The 17,996-nt window shown below is 52.3% G+C and overlaps 1 protein-coding gene across 9 annotated transcripts in view; it reads right to left on the reverse strand.

The window, feature by feature from the left end:
• The window catches only part of PTK2B (protein tyrosine kinase 2 beta), a 127,791-nt gene that overhangs the window by 14,243 nt on the left and 95,552 nt on the right, over nucleotides 1–17,996 (reverse strand). For 8 of the 9 annotated variants that reach the window (XR_004316418.1, XR_004316419.1, XM_032470970.1 and 5 more), the window contains 17 exons: nucleotides 17,424–17,503; nucleotides 13,220–13,282; nucleotides 12,953–13,007; nucleotides 12,369–12,509; nucleotides 11,920–11,994; nucleotides 11,091–11,192; nucleotides 10,304–10,421; nucleotides 9,679–9,718; nucleotides 9,198–9,244; nucleotides 8,247–8,297; nucleotides 7,695–7,792; nucleotides 6,873–6,957; nucleotides 6,561–6,661; nucleotides 6,182–6,297; nucleotides 4,398–4,498; nucleotides 4,127–4,216; nucleotides 3,104–3,308 (listed from right to left, as the gene is read on the reverse strand). Coding sequence is in view for 7 of the 9 variants with exons in the window: in XM_032470970.1 (XP_032326861.1) it covers nucleotides 3,104–3,308; nucleotides 4,127–4,216; nucleotides 4,398–4,498; nucleotides 6,182–6,297; nucleotides 6,561–6,661; nucleotides 6,873–6,957; nucleotides 7,695–7,792; nucleotides 8,247–8,297; nucleotides 9,198–9,244; nucleotides 9,679–9,718; nucleotides 10,304–10,421; nucleotides 11,091–11,192; nucleotides 11,920–11,994; nucleotides 12,369–12,509; nucleotides 12,953–13,007; nucleotides 13,220–13,282; nucleotides 17,424–17,503 (1,568 nt within the window). In the remaining 2 variants the exon portion in view is untranslated. The remainder of the gene's footprint in view (nucleotides 1–3,103; nucleotides 3,309–4,126; nucleotides 4,217–4,397; nucleotides 4,499–6,181; nucleotides 6,298–6,560; nucleotides 6,662–6,872; nucleotides 6,958–7,694; nucleotides 7,793–8,246; nucleotides 8,298–9,197; nucleotides 9,245–9,678; nucleotides 9,719–10,303; nucleotides 10,422–11,090; nucleotides 11,193–11,919; nucleotides 11,995–12,368; nucleotides 12,510–12,952; nucleotides 13,008–13,219; nucleotides 13,283–17,423; nucleotides 17,504–17,996) is intronic. The other variant, XM_032470965.1, reaches the window with a different exon arrangement.

Below are 17,996 nucleotides of genomic sequence, written 5' to 3' on the forward strand. Positions count from 1 at the left end.
TCCCAGCCGCATCAGACAGTGGAAGCGGTGTCTCCCGCCCACCTCCCCACGCCCCTTGACCCCCGTCCCTGTGATTGGCGCTGATCTCCCATGTAGATTTCTGACGTCCCGGACAACTTCATGGCCAAGGCCAGTGTTCTCCACCTCCTATTTCTCATTAAACCTCCCACCTCTGCATTCCTGCTGGGTGCTCGTGGGAGGGGGCTGCGCCTTCCCTGCCAGGTTAGCTAAGTGCATGCTTCTCGCCTATTTTATCCCCAGTCCAGTGGTTCCCAACCTGGGAATCACAGACCTCGGAGGACAGGAATGATTGCAGGGGGTCCATGAATCCACACATTCACATGGGTACCAAGCACTGTCTGTAGACAAATATTATGTGCTACTGAAGTAAATTTCTAGGCCCAGGATGGAGCTGCTCCTGCCTGGGGAGTCATACCAGCAAACCAAAACATAAGCAACTTCTGTATCCTTCTAAATTCTCTGCTTAATCAAAAACCAAGTACCATCAGTCAGCCAATCCAAACACCAGGCCAACTCGGGGCCGTCTACTTACTTCCTGCTTCTTATTTATTCTCTGGTTTTCTCTTCCTTGTTCTTTACTTTTTATCTTATAAATACGTCCTGCCTTCTGCACCACTTTGCAGTTCTGAACCCTTGGGAAGGGAGATGCTGCTCCACGGAGTTAAATAAAGTTTGTTATCACCTAAATTACCTTCTTTAATCATTTTCAACAGTACTATTAAATATATAATATTTGGAATTGTGTTTTCAGATGTATACACACATTCTGCTGTGTATAATAAAAAAATTCATTATATGGCTTACTACATTTTGTCAATCAATGGATTCTAAAAGTATATTGTTACATGGAGGAATTCTCAAAATTTGACATTCAAAAGGTTCTTCTTACCCCCAAAAGATTGGGAAATACTCATCAAATCCTTTCTTAGCTCTAATGGGCTGTGAGGCTGTGGCCAGAGGGAGGTCTCCTGAGGTCATCGGGGTCATCTGAGACACATGGGGAGAGGTGACTCAGCCCAGGGACAGGCACCCTGGCACAGCTCCCCATGCTTCTCAAGCCCCAGAACAAATTAAGACCCCATCACCCCAGGGCTTTTGCCCTCTCAAGTTACGCCTTTCAAACACTTTTCTCCTGGAACCCTTCGGCTTCTCAAATATTCCTTATAAGGGACCAACAGATGAGTCTAGAATTAATCAGCAGTGTCAATGAAGGGACAGGCAGGAACAGAGAGGCCATCTAAGCTGGAGCCCTGTCCACAAACAAGTGCAGTGGCACTCCCCCTGCCCAGGTCTGGGGTTCCCAGCCTCCCCCTGGGGTGCCTCCCCACAAGGTAGTTTCCAGGAGCATCTTCTTTCTCTAAAGAAAGTGCCAACATGCTGAGTACAGTGTCTAAAGTTGCAGTATTTAGTGTGAATTACAGTACCAGATTCCCTAAAGTAGGAGCCAGCAAACTAAGCCCACGGGCCAAACCCAGTCCCCCTACCTACTTCCGTATGGTCCCAAACTAAATATGCTTTTCACATGTTTTAATGATTGAAAAAATTAAAAATGACAAGTGAAAATTATATGAAATTCAAATTTCAGTGTCCACAAATAACGTTTCATTGAAACCCAGCTACACCCACTCATTTACGAGCCGTCTTCGGCTGCTTCTGAACTACAGCAGAGATGAGCAGTTTCAACAGAGACCATGCAACTTGCAAAGTCCCAAATATTTACTGCCTGGCTCTGTACAGAAAACATTTGCTGACTCCTGCCCCAAAGGATGCCAAAGATGTCAGACCACCCAAGTGGAAGCTGGTGGCAAGCAGGCCACCAAGGAAACAGAGGGACCCTCTGAAAGGCACCCTTCACCCAGGACTTCCTGGCACCCAGGGGATAATGGCTTTTGGACACCTGAGAAGGATCACACACTCAGGCCCCAAGGCTCCATTCAGAAGGCAAAGGTTGTAATAGGGAAGAACAAATCTGACTCTATATTAGATCTGTTTCTTTTATTTTAACCCTTGTATCCTATTGTTTGTTAATCACTAAAGGGATGCTGCCTGTAAGCTTAAATTGTACATAACAGCCCATCTCTGGGAACCCTGCCTCCCAGGTAATCAGCGTTAGGCTAAAATACCTCTGTTTAGCTCACGGGAAACATCCTGACCACGCCCACATGTGAATGACTGCAGGGAGGAAGAAATTAACACAGCCCCTCTGGAGTCGGAGGAGAACCAGTAAATGTTTGACTCTACTCCCTCCCTTTTAGTATGAAACAAGCCTGCATTCCAACTGGGGGAAGACAGTTCTTTGGGACACAGTCCCCCATCTTCTGGGTCTGCTGGCTTTCTGAATAAAGTTGCTGTTCCTTGCCCCAGCAACTCGTCTTTTGATTTATTGGCCTGTCGTGGGGCCAGCAGTATGAGCTTGGCCTCAGTAACAAGGTGACCCCTGGGTCACTGTTTTCACAGTCAAAAATCACCCCTTTCCCTGATGTCTGGGGGAACAATCAAAGGCAGAAGAGAGGCACAGGGGTGCTGCCGGGAAAGTAGGTCCCAAGCTCAGGCCAGGTGCCTGTAAGGTGCACCGCTAACCACAGCAAAGGGCCCGGGCACTTCAGTGAAAGTTTGATTCAGTCTTTGGGTTCAAAACCAAAATACATTTTCTGGGCACATCCTAGGAGCATGCCCTGTGCTCAGGGTTAGGAGAGGCAGCGATGGGGAAGCTGACCCTGGCTTGCTGTGTCTCGTGTTCATGTCTGACAGTGAACTTGGGTTTGACTTCCTGTCTCTGACACAGCGCTGAGCCTCTGTAATTCACGTGCGGCACCTTCTGCTGGGAGGATGGGCTGCCTCTGCCTGGACACACGGCTCTGTGTCGGTCAGAGGGGGTTCCTGTGCGAGTCCCAGCCTCACCTGCCCCTGCCTTGGGCCACTCACCAGCTCTGAGCCTGAATTCTCTCATCCACGGGTGGGGACAAGGACATCGACTGCATTTTGTTTAGGGAAGTATGCTGCAAACCTCTAAGTGCTGCTGAAGGGGAAACTCGCTCTCGGGGGCCCTGTGCCCGCAGCCCCCACCCACCTCCATGCTCACCTGAGGCTGCACACGAGCTCGGTGAAGCGGGGTCGCTCACTGGGGTCGTAGTCCCAGCAGCGGGTCATGAGGGTGTAGAGAACAGGTGGGCAGAGGTCGGGCTTGGGCAGCCGGTCCCCCTTCTCGAGCACCCCAATGACATCCTTGTTCTCCAGCCAGAAGAAGGGCTGCTTCCCAAAGCTCAGGATCTCCCACATGCACACGGCTGAGGGCGGAGGGGGAGGGCTCAGGGCCCGGGCTGGGCGGCCTTGCGCCTGGAGAGGCCGGCTCACCTTGCCCAGGAACAACTGTGCAGTCAGCACTCCACCCCTACCGGGACCGCCCTGCGTTCCCCCGCTCCCCCTAGAGCATCCCTGTAGGCTTGCCCACCATGGTGGTCCACCAAGGGACCAATCACCTGCATCTGTCCGCAAACTAAGCCCCCCTCCCAAAGCCCCTTCCACAGGGAGCTGTTGGGATTCTGTGGAATGAGGAGGAGACAGTCAAAGGCACATCACTGGGACCACTAGTGCCTTCCATTAGGAGGGAGTGAAACCTCCATCAGAAAGCTGGGCTTCAAAGCCTAGAGCCAATGCTGCCATGTGATCACAGGCAAGCCCCTGACTCGCCTGAGCCTCAGTTTCCTTATCTGGAAAATGGGAATAATAATAATGAGCCTTTACTGGCCCAGCCATGGAGACCCGAATGGGAGAATCTACATGGCTATGTGCTCTGTAAGTGGCTGTCTGTCCATCACCTGGGTTTGCTCTCACCTCTGTTCCCACCTTAGTCCCCTGGGCTGGTGGACACACTCATCTCAAGAGCCTTTTCTGGGAAGATTAACTCATCCTGCCCAGGCTGGCATTCAGGCCGTGTCACCCCCAACCCACCACTCACTTCTGGGACTTCTCAGTGGCTGCAGAAAAATAGAATCTTTGCAAGCCAGGGGTGGGGGTCCAGACCCTTTCCCCCTGTGCCCCCTCAGTCTGGCCACAGAGGTGAGGATTAGAACCCTTTTCCATGCCTGTCGGAAAGTCCACTCACCAAACATCCAGACGTCGCTGGCCGTCGTGAAGCGGCGGAAGTTAATGGACTCGGGGGACATCCATTTGATGGGGAGACGCGTCACAGAGGCTTGGGGTGGACAATGGGGTTACAGGAGTTATTTAAAGAAGAAAGAGCCAGATTTATCCAGAAATACAGCCTTCTCTCCAGAGACTGTTGGCCTGGGCTTACTCAGTAGCAGGCTCTTGAGGGGATTTTGGTTTCAGCGACCACCCCCAGGGACAATGCCATGACACCACTGCCACCTCACCTTTGTAATACTCCTCGTCCTCAATGTACCGGGAAAGGCCAAAGTCTCCCAGCTTCACACACTCGGGAGAGGCCACCAGGATGTTCCGGACAGCGATGTCCCTGGAAGAAGGAGGCAAAGACAAGATGAGAAGGTTCAAAATGCTTCAGAGGGACAGACAGACAGACAGATGGACAGAGAGACAAAGGAGAAGAGCGCTTCCGGGACCCGGCCTCAGGAGCAGAATGGACAGCTTCTGTCGGTCAGCCCCTCCCTGACCCACTGAGTCGTCCTGCTGGGGCCCAGCTCAGGCGGGAGCCTCGGCGGCAGCCGGGCAACTCCACCACATACACGGCTTGTCTCCTTCCATCTCCCTGCTGAGCCTTATCTGCTACCTCCCTCCCACTCCTTACACGTCCCTGCCGTAAAGCATGTTCCCGGTTCCCAGGACGTCCTCCAGGCACTGGCCCTGTTGCCTGCATTGTCCCCACTGCTGGGGATGCCGTCACCCTGCTGACTTTTCAGGGGAGACCCTCAGCCACTTTCCTGGTCACAAGGAACAACCCCTTGTCCCGCGGTTCCCTAGGACTGGGTACGCTTTGCGATGGCCAAGCAGTAGCTGTTCACCGCCAGCTTCGACGGAGCCCTGGGACAGCCAGGACCGTCCAAAGGCTTCACACACCCGAGGTGTGACCCAGAGACCCTCGGAAGCCCCAGTACGGAGGAGGAGACCGGGCACCGAGAGCTGTAGAAACATGCCCGGCAGCTGGCCGGTGGGAACAGGGGTCAGCCTAGAGCTGAGCTCTCATCCGCCACCCCCCCCCACCCCACTGGAGAGAACTCGCTGACTCAGTTTACCTCATGTTGCCAGCATCGCTTCTAACCCCAAACTGGCTCATCTCTTGTTTCTCCCACGCAGGCTCCACACCCTACCATTCAACTTTCTTATTGAAAAGATGACTTCAAAGCACAACTTCACGCAAACAAAGGAAGCAAATCTATTACCTCACCACCTTTGCCCCATGACTATTTACCCTTGTGTTAGAAGATGAATTCCATGAGGAAAGGGATTTTTGTCTGTTTTGATTATGACTTTATCCCAGAGCCTAAGACAACGCCTGGAGGCACACGGTGAGGGTTCCGTAACACTTGTTGAATGAGTGAGTGAATGAATTTCATATCCCTCACCATTGCTTTGCATGGTGTCACCCACAAGGCCACGTATCTGATGCTGATGGTGTTGGACTGAAGAATTCACCTCCTCACCCCTGTGCTCTGAGAGCATCCCCACTGTCTCCTCCAGAGGACCATGTCCCCTGTGGCGGGAACCTCCGTTCAGGGAATGGGAAGAAAGCCAGGTGGAGAAGGGACCAGATCTACAGAGGCAGGATTGGACTTGGCAGCCTGAAGGTGCTGGGAACTGGGGCAGTGCCAGTCACTCGGGCTGGAAGGGCTGGACCCCAGGATGGTCCCAGCACTGTCCTAGCCCAGTCTCTCCTGCCTGGCTGAGTGCCTCCCAGTGGGCTTGCTGGAGGAGAACAAGGCGAGAGCAAGCAGGGAAGGGATTTCTGGGACGTGGACTAGGATGCACTGAGTTACAGCCAGACACCTCGGACTTCAGGTTTACTCTAATAGCAATCCTGGGCGGGACAGATCGCTATTCCACTTTTCAGAGGAGGGAAGGGTTCAGAGAAGGCGCTCAAGTTATCACATAGGCGAGACTAGAGCCAGGCCTTCAACACCGGTCTGTGCAACTCCAGAGCCCTGCTCTACCCCACCCTGGCCAGGTGCCTCCCCAGCCCCACCTGTGGACACAGTTGATGCTCTCCAGGTAGGCCATGGCCTTGCAGATCTGCAGCGAGTACTGGACCAGGGTGAGCACCTTCAGGGCATTCTTGTTCCGCTCCAGGTAGTGGCCCAGCTGCGGGAAGGGGAGGATGCCGTGAGGACCCCGCCCAGCCTCGGGGTGGAGCCTGGAGGGTGGGGGTGGGGGGTGCCAGGCTGCAAGGCCTTCCCTGGGGGTGGTGGTGCAGGGAGGGCACACCCAGGCTGGCAAGGTCCGGCAACTTCCTCTACAAATGGCCTTGGGAGTGTTTCAGCTGGCATCCCCGCCACCGCCCACGAGGCCCTGCTCCCTGGTGGCCCGCCTGTCCTCGCACAGGTCCCCCCTGCCCCCCAGCTCACCTCCCCGTAGGGGTACAGCTCCATGATGATCCAGGTGGGCTCCTCCTCGATGATGCCGATCAGCTTCACGATATGCGGGTGGTCCAGGTTCCTCATGATCACTGAGGGCGGGCGAGAGGGCGGGCCCGAGCGCCTCTAAGGTCCAAGGCGAGACTCGTGCTTTGCTGACCCAGCCGGGTGAAGCCGGAGTGCGACCACCCACCCCCGCTGCTGGGGGCACTGGCACCGCCCCTGCCACGACCCCTCCGGGCTGGGCTCTGGACCGTCTCCAGCTCCAGGCGTGGGGGGGGCGGGGTCCTCGGGGATGCCCACCTGCCTCGCTCATGAACTTCTCCTTGTTGTCCAGGGTGCAGTCTTTCTTGCAGGTCTTCACAGCCACGTTGACTTTCTCCCCTTTCTGCAACAACAGTGTGTCCAGGGCCTCAGTCCTGCCTGGTGCCCCAGACAAAATGTCCCCTCGCCAGTGTCCCCGCGGTCTTCCCACGAGCCTGGCCGCCAGCTGAGGGGGGACAGGTGATGCCTGGGCGTTTGGGTCTCTGCCGAGCCCACTCTCCTCCCGGTCTCTTCTCCTCCTTCCCTCCCCACCCTCTTCTTGATCAGGTACGTCAGGACTGGAAGAACTTTCGAGATCAGATCCCTCGAACCCCTGGCCGTCAGATGGGGACACTGAGGCCAAGGGGCCTCGCGATCTGCCCAGCGTTAGTGTGGCATGTGTGGAGCACGTGCAAGGCTGTTGTCAGAGGGGCGTCCCAGGCTCTCTCTCTTCATCCTTGGTTTTTTCCATTTTTGCTGCCCCTTTCCTTCAGCTCCGCCCTTTCCCCAAAGGGCAAATCTCGTCCTGCTCCATTGGTGGCCTCAGACCCCACCCTTGCTCTTCTCACGCTGCATCTCATCACGCCTCCCACCGAGAGCCAGTCTCCCCTCTCCAGGCGCTGCCTCCATCTGGGCCTCTGCTAGGGCTGCCCCCTTGGGAAGGACTCTTGTTTCCATCACTCCCTGGGTATTTCATAAATACAGCAGAGGGCCAGTGGGCCGACATCCACACACCACGGTGGCTGCCTCCAACCCTGGAGTATTCGAGCTCCTCTCTAGTTCCACAGAAGAGGGGTGTTGGGGGGAGGGGCTGGAACTCACGTGATTTGTGTAGACACCTTCATAGACCTCCCCAAAAAAGCCTTCTCCGAGGATACGACTCAGTACCACATCCTCCCGGGTGATGCCGTACTTCAGGCCTGCACATGGGGAGAAAGCAGACAGTCCCCAAGTGCACAAATCGGCTGGCACCCCTGGGAATCGGAGCATCTCCAGGCTCTGCTCCCCTCCTGCTCAGGCATTACTGGACCCCTCCAGTGACACCTCAGCCAGGATCCAGGGGCTGGTCTGGGAAAGGGGGTCTAGAAGTTTCCATTGTCTCAGACTCTGTTCCCTCTGAAGGCTGGGCCCCATGTCCATGCTCTTAGGACCCCCCAACACTACATACACACAAAGGGTCAATGGTGTGGGGGTAAAAACCACGATCTCCACTTTCAAAATCAAAGCTGCCTCACTCAGTTTTGTCCCTGTCTGAGACACACGTGGGGGAGGACAAAGGAAGGAAAGAAAGTCCCCCTGTGGTGTCACATGTGTCCCCAGATGTCTCTTCCCAGGGCCCAGGCTGTGGCTGACGTTGAGGGGCCAGAGATCTACCTCCCGGTCTTCGCAGGGTCTCATCAGGAATCTCTGCATAGATGTCTGATTCTGGAATGACAGAAGGGGACCCTCCATGGGCAAGATGCCTCAGGGGCACCGCCCAGGAACCAGGTGTGGGGATTCCCTGTGCTGGCCAGTGGAACCAAGCTGACATCACCAGGAGGGGCGTGGGGAGGGACCAGGTGAGCACCTGGCTCCCGTCCCAGGTTTCAGAGTGACCACAGAGCCCAGGGACCTCTACTTGAGTCCACCTGCTGCTACCTGGTTGTCATTTAGGGCAAGCTGGTCTCCCTTAGTTTTAGTTTTCCTTTCTGTGAGATGAATGTTTGGGGGGCATGTAAAGATTAAATAAAATAATACTTATTATGTATTTAATACTTTCATGGACTGAGTGTTTTTGTCCCCCTCTTCCCCAAATTCATATGTTGCTGTCCGTGCCCCCCAGTGTGAGGGTATTAAGAGGCCAGGCCTTTGGGAGGTGATTAAGTTTAGATGAGGTCACGAGGGTGGGGCCCCATGGTGGGATCAGTGCCCTTGTAAGAAGACAAAGAGAGAAAGAACTCTCTGTTTCTCCACCATGTGAGGGCACAGAGAAGGCGGCCACCTGCAAGCCAGGAAGGGAGCCCTCCCCAGGACCAGACCATGCTGGCCCCCTGGTCGTAGATTTCCTAGCCTCTAGGGCTGTGAGCAATCAGTCTGCTGTCTAAGCCCCCGAGCCTGAGCCTGTGGCATTTTGTTACAGAGCATGATCAAGACAAACACGGTATCCTGTACTAACTACCCAACACATGTCACTTATCACAATGAAGGGTACTGAAGCCATCACTGGAGTAGTCACAGGGGAAGTTCATTTTTCTGTAACTCTGAGAGAATCCTTGATGGCGTCACAAGAGCAGGTAGAAGAGAGGCCCCGGGCCCAGGCAGAGGGCAGCAGACGGGCAGGCTTACCGATGCTGCAGCTTTCTGAGAGGTGGGACCGCTGGGCCTCCAGGTTTCTGTAGGAGGAGATGAGAGGGCAGCGCTAAGTGAGCCCAGAGCCTGGCAGTGCTCCCCAGGGCAGCCTCGGCCCCTGTCTCCCCCCTGCCCTCCCTGCAGGGCCAGCAGTTCTCTGTCTCTGGCCTGCCTGTCTTGATGGCAATAATCGGGGAGCATGACCCAGGCCACCAGGGGGCAGCAGGGAGGGGGCAGCAGCGATGCTCCAGGTGGCATCGGGACACAGGAATGTGCCTGAACGAATTTGCTGGGAGAAATTTACTGGCAAAAATCGCCACTTGTGAAAGGCTGGGGTTCCAGCATTTTCCCCTGGGGCCCAGAAACTGGACACCATGGTAGAGAAGGCTCCCTGTTTATCCTGCCTTCTTCCTCTGGGAAGACACAGGCTGAGCACAGGGTCCCTAGTTCCTGCCTCCCACCTTCTGTTTGTACTCACAGCACAGGGATCTGGGGCAGGCTGTTCCGCTTCTCACCATCTGGGGAGAGGGGAGGAAGAGGGGCAGCTGGAGCCAGGGACACAGGGTCCTGGATGGACGAGTGACCTTACCACTCCTAGGAGCCAACCCAAAGAAGACCCCTCCCACCCTTCTGCATCCTCTGAAAGTCGGTGTGGAAGGCGGGTGGGCCTTTGGCTTGAATTGGAATCCTCTAGAAACTCTCAGCTTGCTCCTGCCACTATCCACATGTTCCAGCCTCCTCCCCCTGCTTTCTGATTCCATCTCCAAACACACACACACACACACACACACACACATACACACACACAGGAGGGACCAGCCACGTTCGAGCAATAGCTTTGATCTGCGCGGGGCTACAAATGCTCCTCGTCCAGAAGCCGGCGCCCATGCCCTCCTGGGCCAGCAAGGCCAGGGCCGGTGGTTGAGGACCCAGGGTGAGACCACAGGAAGGGGCCAGCAGGGCTGGGTGCGCCCCTCCCCTGCCCCCTACTGGCAAAGCTCACACATCGGTCACGTGGCTTAGCTTCTGCTAGGGGGCGGGGATTGGCTCTGCTGGGCCACTGTCTGCCCTCCGGGCCAGGTTACCTTCGAGCAGAAACGCACCTTCCTTTGGACGAATGATGAGAGAGCCTTTGTGCGCTCCCTGCAGCCGGCAGTAACCGTCTACGAGGTCAGCCATGTTCTCGGCCTCTGCCAGAGAGGAGGTTTTGATGGACAAGGACTGCAGGGAAGAGACCAGCCAAGGGTGAGACCCCAGAGCCTTGGCTAGAGTCTACCCCACAGGACTGGCACCCACCCCCTGCGGGGCGCCATCAGCCCTTCTCCTGGAGCTCGGCTTGCCTTCCTCATCGCCACCAGGGGGCGCTCTCATCGCCCCTCTCAACTGACCACCCTGCACTCTAGGAGGACCAGTTTTCAGGTCTGACACATGCCTTGTAGGTGCTCAGCACGCAAGAGCAGAAACCGAAAAGGGAAGAGAGAGGGAGCTGGGGTTAGGGGCAGACAAATGAAAGGAGAGAGACAATCTGTTTGCAGCTTGAGGTCTCTCTGACTCTTCCACCCACAAAAAGCCCCAGGTCCCTGAGGTCTTGATTCTGAGTCATTGTTCACTTGCTCAAAGTTAGACCTCTGATCAGTACCTTGATTTCTGGTCACCTCTCTCCTCAAAAACGCCTCCAACTTTTTCCCTGACGTTTTAAAAAGCTAACTTAATCTCGTGACATATTTTCCTTAACTTATCATCTGCTACCTTGTCTAAGAATTAGGTGCTATTTTCTTAACAAGATCTCAGAAGCCAAGGAAGCCCTGGCCAGGCTGGCCTGAGCAGGAACTCACAACTCGCAGCTGTACCCTGTTGCCTGAGAGCTTTCAGGGGCCCACCGATGCTCACCTGGGGGGCACCTTCGATGCCCAGCTGCAGCACCGCCTGACCCTCCTCCAGCGGGAGGCACCTGATGGACTTGATCTGCTTGAACTCGGCCAGGCAGGTGGGCTGTGGGAATGGAGAGGGGCCCTTCAGACCATCCCACTCCTGGGATCAGGCTGTGCAGGTTGATCAGTACGGGACTGGAAGTGGGGCACAAGGAAGAACTGGGGACTGGGAGTGTCTCAGGGGATGAAGAGAGAATCAAAGAAGATTAAGATGAGAAGGATCAAGGAGGTGAGTGTATCTGAGTGGTAGAGCACATGCTTGGTACGCATGAGGTCGTGGGTTCAATTCCTAGTACTTCCATTAAAAACAGCGGGAGGGTGGGGGTGAATAAAAGATTAGAAGGATCATCTTGCCCAAGCCTCTGGTAGAAGAAAAAATAAGTCTAGAGAGAGCCAGGACTTGCCCAAGGTCATATGCCAAGTTGGTGGTAGGGCCAGGACTGGACCCAGGTCTCCCAGGGACATGATCACCCCATTTTGCCATTGAAAGAGTAACCCTTTCATCTGAGCCAGAAGAGCAGTAGTCACGTCCTTCTCTCCTCCTCCTGAGCGCCCCCGGCCCCCTCCTCTGTGCAGGGGATAGTCCCAGGGATGTAAAGTACCGTCTGCCCCACTCCTGTTATCCCAAACACTCTCTCTGCAGCAACCCATACCGAGCGCCTCTTTGATCTCAGCAAAGGGCAGGAAGAACTGTTGGATCAGGAGAGGGTAGGGGCGGCAGGAAGGGAAAGACCGCTCTGTCCAGGGCTGGGTGCGGCCTGGCCCCACCTCCACCCCTGTCTCTGTACCTTGGCATCTTGACTTGTCAGCTGGCGGATGCCTTTAGGGCCGATGACCAGGTCCACAGTAATGTTCCATCCTTGCTGGATTAAAAGGAGAGACAGGGCTGTTGCCCCAGCTCTACCCACCCATATTTCAGAAGTTTGAAAACAGCTCACTAAGCTAGACACAGGCCACTGTCTCCTGGGCCCTCCAGCTCCTTCCATCCTAACCCGCTGCCATGCAGATGACCCGCTCCCAACACCCTGCCAGCTCTGCCCATCCCCCAGATTTGGAGCCAAGATGTCAGTTCCTTTTCTCAGGCAAGTGGCTTAACATTAGTTGCATTTTCAGATGCATCAGGGCTACAGAACCTACAAGCAAGCAAATCCTGTTCTTGACCAGGCCCCCCCAGCCCTGAATTGGCCTCATGGCCCCCTTTCGGGTCCAGGAGAGAATAAAGAGGGCATGTCATTACAATGAGTTCACAGCGATAGGTCTCCTGGTCGATGTTGGCAAAGCCAGCGAGGGTGTTGAAGAACTTCATGACGCACTCCTCCTCCCGGAGCGAGGCGTACTGCTGGAACGTCTGCTGGATCATCTTTCGGAACTGCTTGGGCTGGGGGGACACGGTCAGCAGTGAGCGGGTGCTGCTCCTATGAGCTCTGATTCCTTCCCTAAGATGTCATGCCAGCCTGCCCGCTGCCTGAGGACCATCCCCAGGCCTCTGCCATGAGGGAGCAGGGCTCTCTTGCCTAAAACACATACCTGTTGTCTCAAGGGAGCTCACCAGAGCCCTGCGAAGGATGCAGGGGAGGTGGTATCCCCAGGGCTCAGGCCACAAAGCTAACTAGGCTCCGGTGTGGAACCAGATGCTGGTTTCCAGATTCCCAGCCACAGAAAGGGCCCATTGGATGGATGGAGTGGTCCTATGACCAGATGGCCCAAGGCAGCACAAACACCCTGGCTCCCCTGAGTATCCCCAGCCTCATCCCTTGAGCTCTGCTCCTGGGAGGACACAAAGAGGGTCTCCCTGGGCCCCTCACCTGCTGGTTTCCTCACCTTTAGGTTCTCCTGCATCTGCTTTGGGAAAAACAGGTCCAGCCCCACTTCCTTCCTGAAAGAAGTGGAGAAAAGCAGCATTAAATTCCACTTCATTCCCCAACCCAGGACTTCTGGCCAATCTGGGAACAGTGAGAGGGCTTGAGGACCAGGGAGATTGGTTCTGCCTGGCTCTGGTCTGGGGATGACGGGTGTAGGGGGTGAGCAGGAAGAGCAGGGCAGGAAGGAAAAAAGGGAGTAGAGGCTGGGGCCAGTCCCAGGACTTACTCCAGGAGCTCGAAGTTGGACTTTTTGTCAAGTGCGTTGTGGGGCATGTCCTTGAAGAACCTCCTGGAGAAAGAGAAGCCATGGAGAGGCTGATGGCTGGGGAATGAGGCCTGTCAGAGTTGGGTCACCTGATGCCCACACATTGGCCTAGAAGCCCCCTCCCCTGCCAGATGTGGGAACCACTGGGAAGGAGAAAGAGGAGAGTTAAAAAATTCAATATTTAGAAAGCCATGAAGAAAAAGAAAACCCACAAATTTCCTCCCTAGAAAAGACTCCAGCTTGCTCTGGGAGGTCCAGCTCTGGAACTACCCAGTTGTTGGGCAGAAGGGGAAGATTGTGGTTCTATCAGGGTCTCTGAAACTAAATGACCCAAAGCAGCCAACACTTGAGCTATCAGTTAAGGAATATCTACCTCCACCTTCAGGCTCTGGGTTCCCTTTGTGATTTCCTTTCCCCTCATTTGCTATCTCTGAAATATTATATGTGTGTATGTAAACTAATTATTAAATGTAGCACACATGAAAACTTTTGAATGTATGGAACAAGAGAACAAAATAAAAATAATCCATAATCCTACCACCAGGAGTAACATCTATTAATTTTTATGCATATTCTCTAAGTCTTATTTTCCCTTAAAATGTATTTCTTGATGGAGATTTTTGTGTACTATGTGTTTATAACAATCATTTAGGTAGAGACCAAAGAGCCAATGTCCCCCTTTGTGTTATCCTCCCTTCCCTGTTTGGATCTGTGTCTAGTAATTTCTTCAACTGTTGCAGACATTGTACCACTCTTGATGGTACATTAGAGTGATTCAGTGCTTCCCTTAAACCATGTGTCCTTATGCATATCTGGGCATATTTTATGCTACCGATACCATAAGCACAGAGGGAACTGAACCCAGGGCCTTACGCATGCGCTGTACCACTGAGCTAGACCCACTCCCCCGAAGTACTTTAAACACATTAACTCATTTACTTCTCAACAACAATCCTATAAGGTTGTTACCATTATCATCATTCCCATTTTACAGATGAAAGAAGTGAGGCACAGAGAGATCAAGTGACCTGCCCAGTCAGTGGAAGATCCAGATTGCAAATTCAGGCAGCCCAGCTTCAGATCCTTTGCTCTTCATCACTATGCCCAGTTGCTCCTTGATATGAGTTGAGTGCATTGAGGACTCATCTTGGTAATCGTGTATCTTGTGCATATAGCACACTTATTTTTTAAGATATACAGATACTGTATATCTGTAGGCAGGTGACACAATTAATGATGTGAATAGGATGAGAGACTCTAGCCCATGATCTATGGGTAGACTGCTGGAAGCTTTTCAGAAAAAAAAAAAATCACAGTCTTGGAAAATTCTGCATTATGCCTGATTTTCGGAAATGTATCTATCTCTCTTGGTGAGAAATAGTCATAAGTCAACTTTAAAACAATCCATGAGAATGAATAGCTTTGTATTCAACTTTAAAAATGATAGGCTTGAAAATCTTCTATGAAGCTGACCAAATAGGTTCTTCCACATCCTTTCCCTAATATCACAGAAGTTGTACCTCCAAGGTCAACCCTTAAGAATAAGAACATTTTGGTCAACTAACCTTTGACAAAGGAGGCAAGAATATGCAATGGAATAAAGACAGTCTCTTCAGCAAATGGTGTTGGGAAAACTGGACAGCAGCATGTAAATCAATGAAGCTAGAACACTCCCTTACACCATACACAAAAATAAACTCAAAATGGATCAAAGACTTAAACATAAGACAAGACACAATAAACCTCCTATTAGAAAATATAGGCAGAACATTATCTGACATACATCTCAAAAATGTTCTCCTAGAACAGTCTACCCAAGTAATAGAAATAAAAGCAAGAATAAACAAATGGGACTTAATGAAACTTATAAGCTTCTGCACAGCAAAGGAAACCATAAGTAAAACAAAAAGACAACCTACAGAATGGGAGAAAATTTTTGCAAATGAAACTGACAAAGGCTTGATCTCCAGAATATAGAAGCAGCTCATATGACTTAAGAAAAAAAAAGCAACCCAATCCAAAAATGGGCAGAAGACCTAAACAAGCAATTCTCCAAGGAAGAAATACAAATGATCAATAGGCACATAAAAAAATGCTCAGTATCACTAATCATCAGAGAAATGCAAATCAAAACTACAATGAGGTATCACCTCACACCAATCAGAATGGCCATCATTCAAAAATCCACAAATGACAAACACTGGAGAGGCTGTGGAGAAAAGGGAACCCTCCTACACTGCTGGTGGGAATGCAGTTTGGTGCAGCCACTGTGGAAAACAGTATGGAGATTCCTCAAAAGACTAGGAAAAGACTTACCATGTGACCCAGGAATCCCGCTCCTGGGCATATACCCAGAAGGAACCTTACTTCAAAATGACACCTGCACCCCAATGTTCATAGCAGCACTATTTACAATAGCCAAGACATGGAAACAGCCTAAATGTCCATCAACAGATGACTGGATAAAGAAGAAGTGGTATAATTATACAATGGAATACTATTCAGCCATAAAAACTGACAACATAATGCCATTTGCAGCAACATGGCTGTTCCTGGAGAATGTCATTCTAAGTGAAGTAAGCCAGAAAGAGAAAGAAAAATACCATGTGAGATCGCTCATATGTGGAATCTAAAAACAAACAAACAAAGCATAAACACAAAACAGAAATAGATGCATAGACATAGAATACAAACTTGTGGTTGCCAAGGAGGGTGGGAAGGGGTGGTGGGAAGGGATAGACTGGGATTTCAAAATGTAGAACAGATAAACAAGATTATACTGTACAGCACAGGGAAATATATACAAGATCTTATGGTAGCTCAAAGAGAAAAAAATGTGACAATTAATTATATATATGTTCATGTATAACTGAAAAATTGTGCTCTACACTGAAATTTGACACAACATTGTAAAATGATTATAAATCAATAAAAGATGTTTAAAAAAAAGAATAAGAACATTTATCTGACTCTTGTTCCTCAGACTAGGGAGGTGTGAAGCAATACATCCCTGTCATAAAATAAGCATGGGTTTTGGAATGATCCTGGTAAGACAGCAGAGATTGTCTGCTTTCTTACAAGACTGTAAGTGAAGCCACGTCAGATGACTCTCCGTGTCCTCCAGTGTGTGCAGCCCAGTGCCCAGTGCTAAATAATGAGTCATTATTATGATGACCGATAATAGTTTGGGGATGATTCGAGGAAAGAACATGAAATAGAATGCTAATGGGTCTTCTCTACGGCACTGTTTTACTAGGTGATGACATTTTGACAGTGACTCCAAAGATCGGAGTCTCAGAGTGACACTGGGGTCCTGGACATGAGATCCACAAACAGAAAGATAAAGGTGGGCTTTCCTGAGTTGGCTAATTTCAGAGGAGAAGATGTGATGCTGGTTGTAGGAGCTGAGGTGGTCTTGGAAGGCACAGAGGGCAAGTGTAATTAATTAAACTTCGTAGACAGCCCCCCATCCAGCCGCAAGGAACTCCCAGGACCTCATGCATGCTAAGCACGCGCTCTACCATTGAGCTATACCCTCCCCGACCCCTCCTCACCCCCTGGCATCTTTATTCTGCTTCCTGGGCTAGTTCACATGCCCTCTTCCTGATGCCCTCAGGCAGGATTGCTGACTCCCGAGTGCACATCTGTTTAGTACATACTTCATTCTGCCTTGTATTAGGATCAACTGTAGACACACTTGTGACTTCCCAAACACGGTAAGTTTACAAGCATCCCTGGATGATTTACTACCTTTGTACATATCTATTAGCACCCACTGGAGCTGGGGATACAGCAGTGAACAGCACAGATGGAAATCCCAACATTCAAATATCTCCCAGAAACAAGCCTACTGCTCAAAGAAGCAGTACTGGATCAGCTGGAATGGCAGAGAGATGGAAGATGCTGGCAGCCTGGAGGCAAGAGCAGTGGCAACCAAAGGAAGACAGGGGACACCTGACCAGAGAGGGAGCTGGCACTTCTCTCCCAAGGACCAGACAGTGAGCACCTCAGGGACTTACCCTCTGTCAGCCCCAACTTGTCCCCTTCCAGCTTTCATATACCCTCTCTTTCTTCCCACTCTGGAGGAAAGTCCAAGCTGGCCAAGAGCCCAGGACAGGAGGGGAGGTGCAGGCACCCTCCCTGGAGAGGCCTCGAGGACACATACCTGAGCTCCAGACAGCCCAGCTGCAGGGCCATGCCCTCGCTGACCTTGCTGGCATAGCGCTGCATGTAGTCATTCCGGAGCTGGCAGGGAGAAAGGCCAAGGTTGAGACTCCTGCCCTCCTTCCCCATTCCCCTGAGATGAGCAGAGGCCCCAGGAGATGGTGCGTGTGTGCTTTGAACACCATCCTGCTGCCCTGAGCTGTTTCTCGCCCCACCATGCACAAATGCATAGCCAGAGATGAACAGCAGGAGCGGCGGGGGGGGGGGGGCTCGCTCTCTGCTCTGCCTCTGCCTCCCTCTGGACCCCTGGGCAGTGAGGGTGGGGATCGCGCCCCCGGGGGCTGGGGCCTTTGGGTCTCTGAAGCACCTTCACGGCTCCACGAGGCGGGACGTTCAGATTCCCCTCCCCAGCTCCTCATTTTGGAAATAAGGAAACTGGGGATTTGAGGAGGAGTCAGTAATCTACCCAACGCCTTGCTGGTGAGCAGTGACAGATGCCAACCACTGTACAAGAAAAGGCTCAGCTTGGTCTCCAGTAAAACAGAGGGGAAATACAAGGGGAGGCTCAGGCCAG

This window comes from Camelus ferus, chromosome 31 (assembly GCF_009834535.1).
Source record: "Camelus ferus isolate YT-003-E chromosome 31, BCGSAC_Cfer_1.0, whole genome shotgun sequence".
NCBI lineage: Eukaryota > Metazoa > Chordata > Mammalia > Artiodactyla > Camelidae > Camelus > Camelus ferus.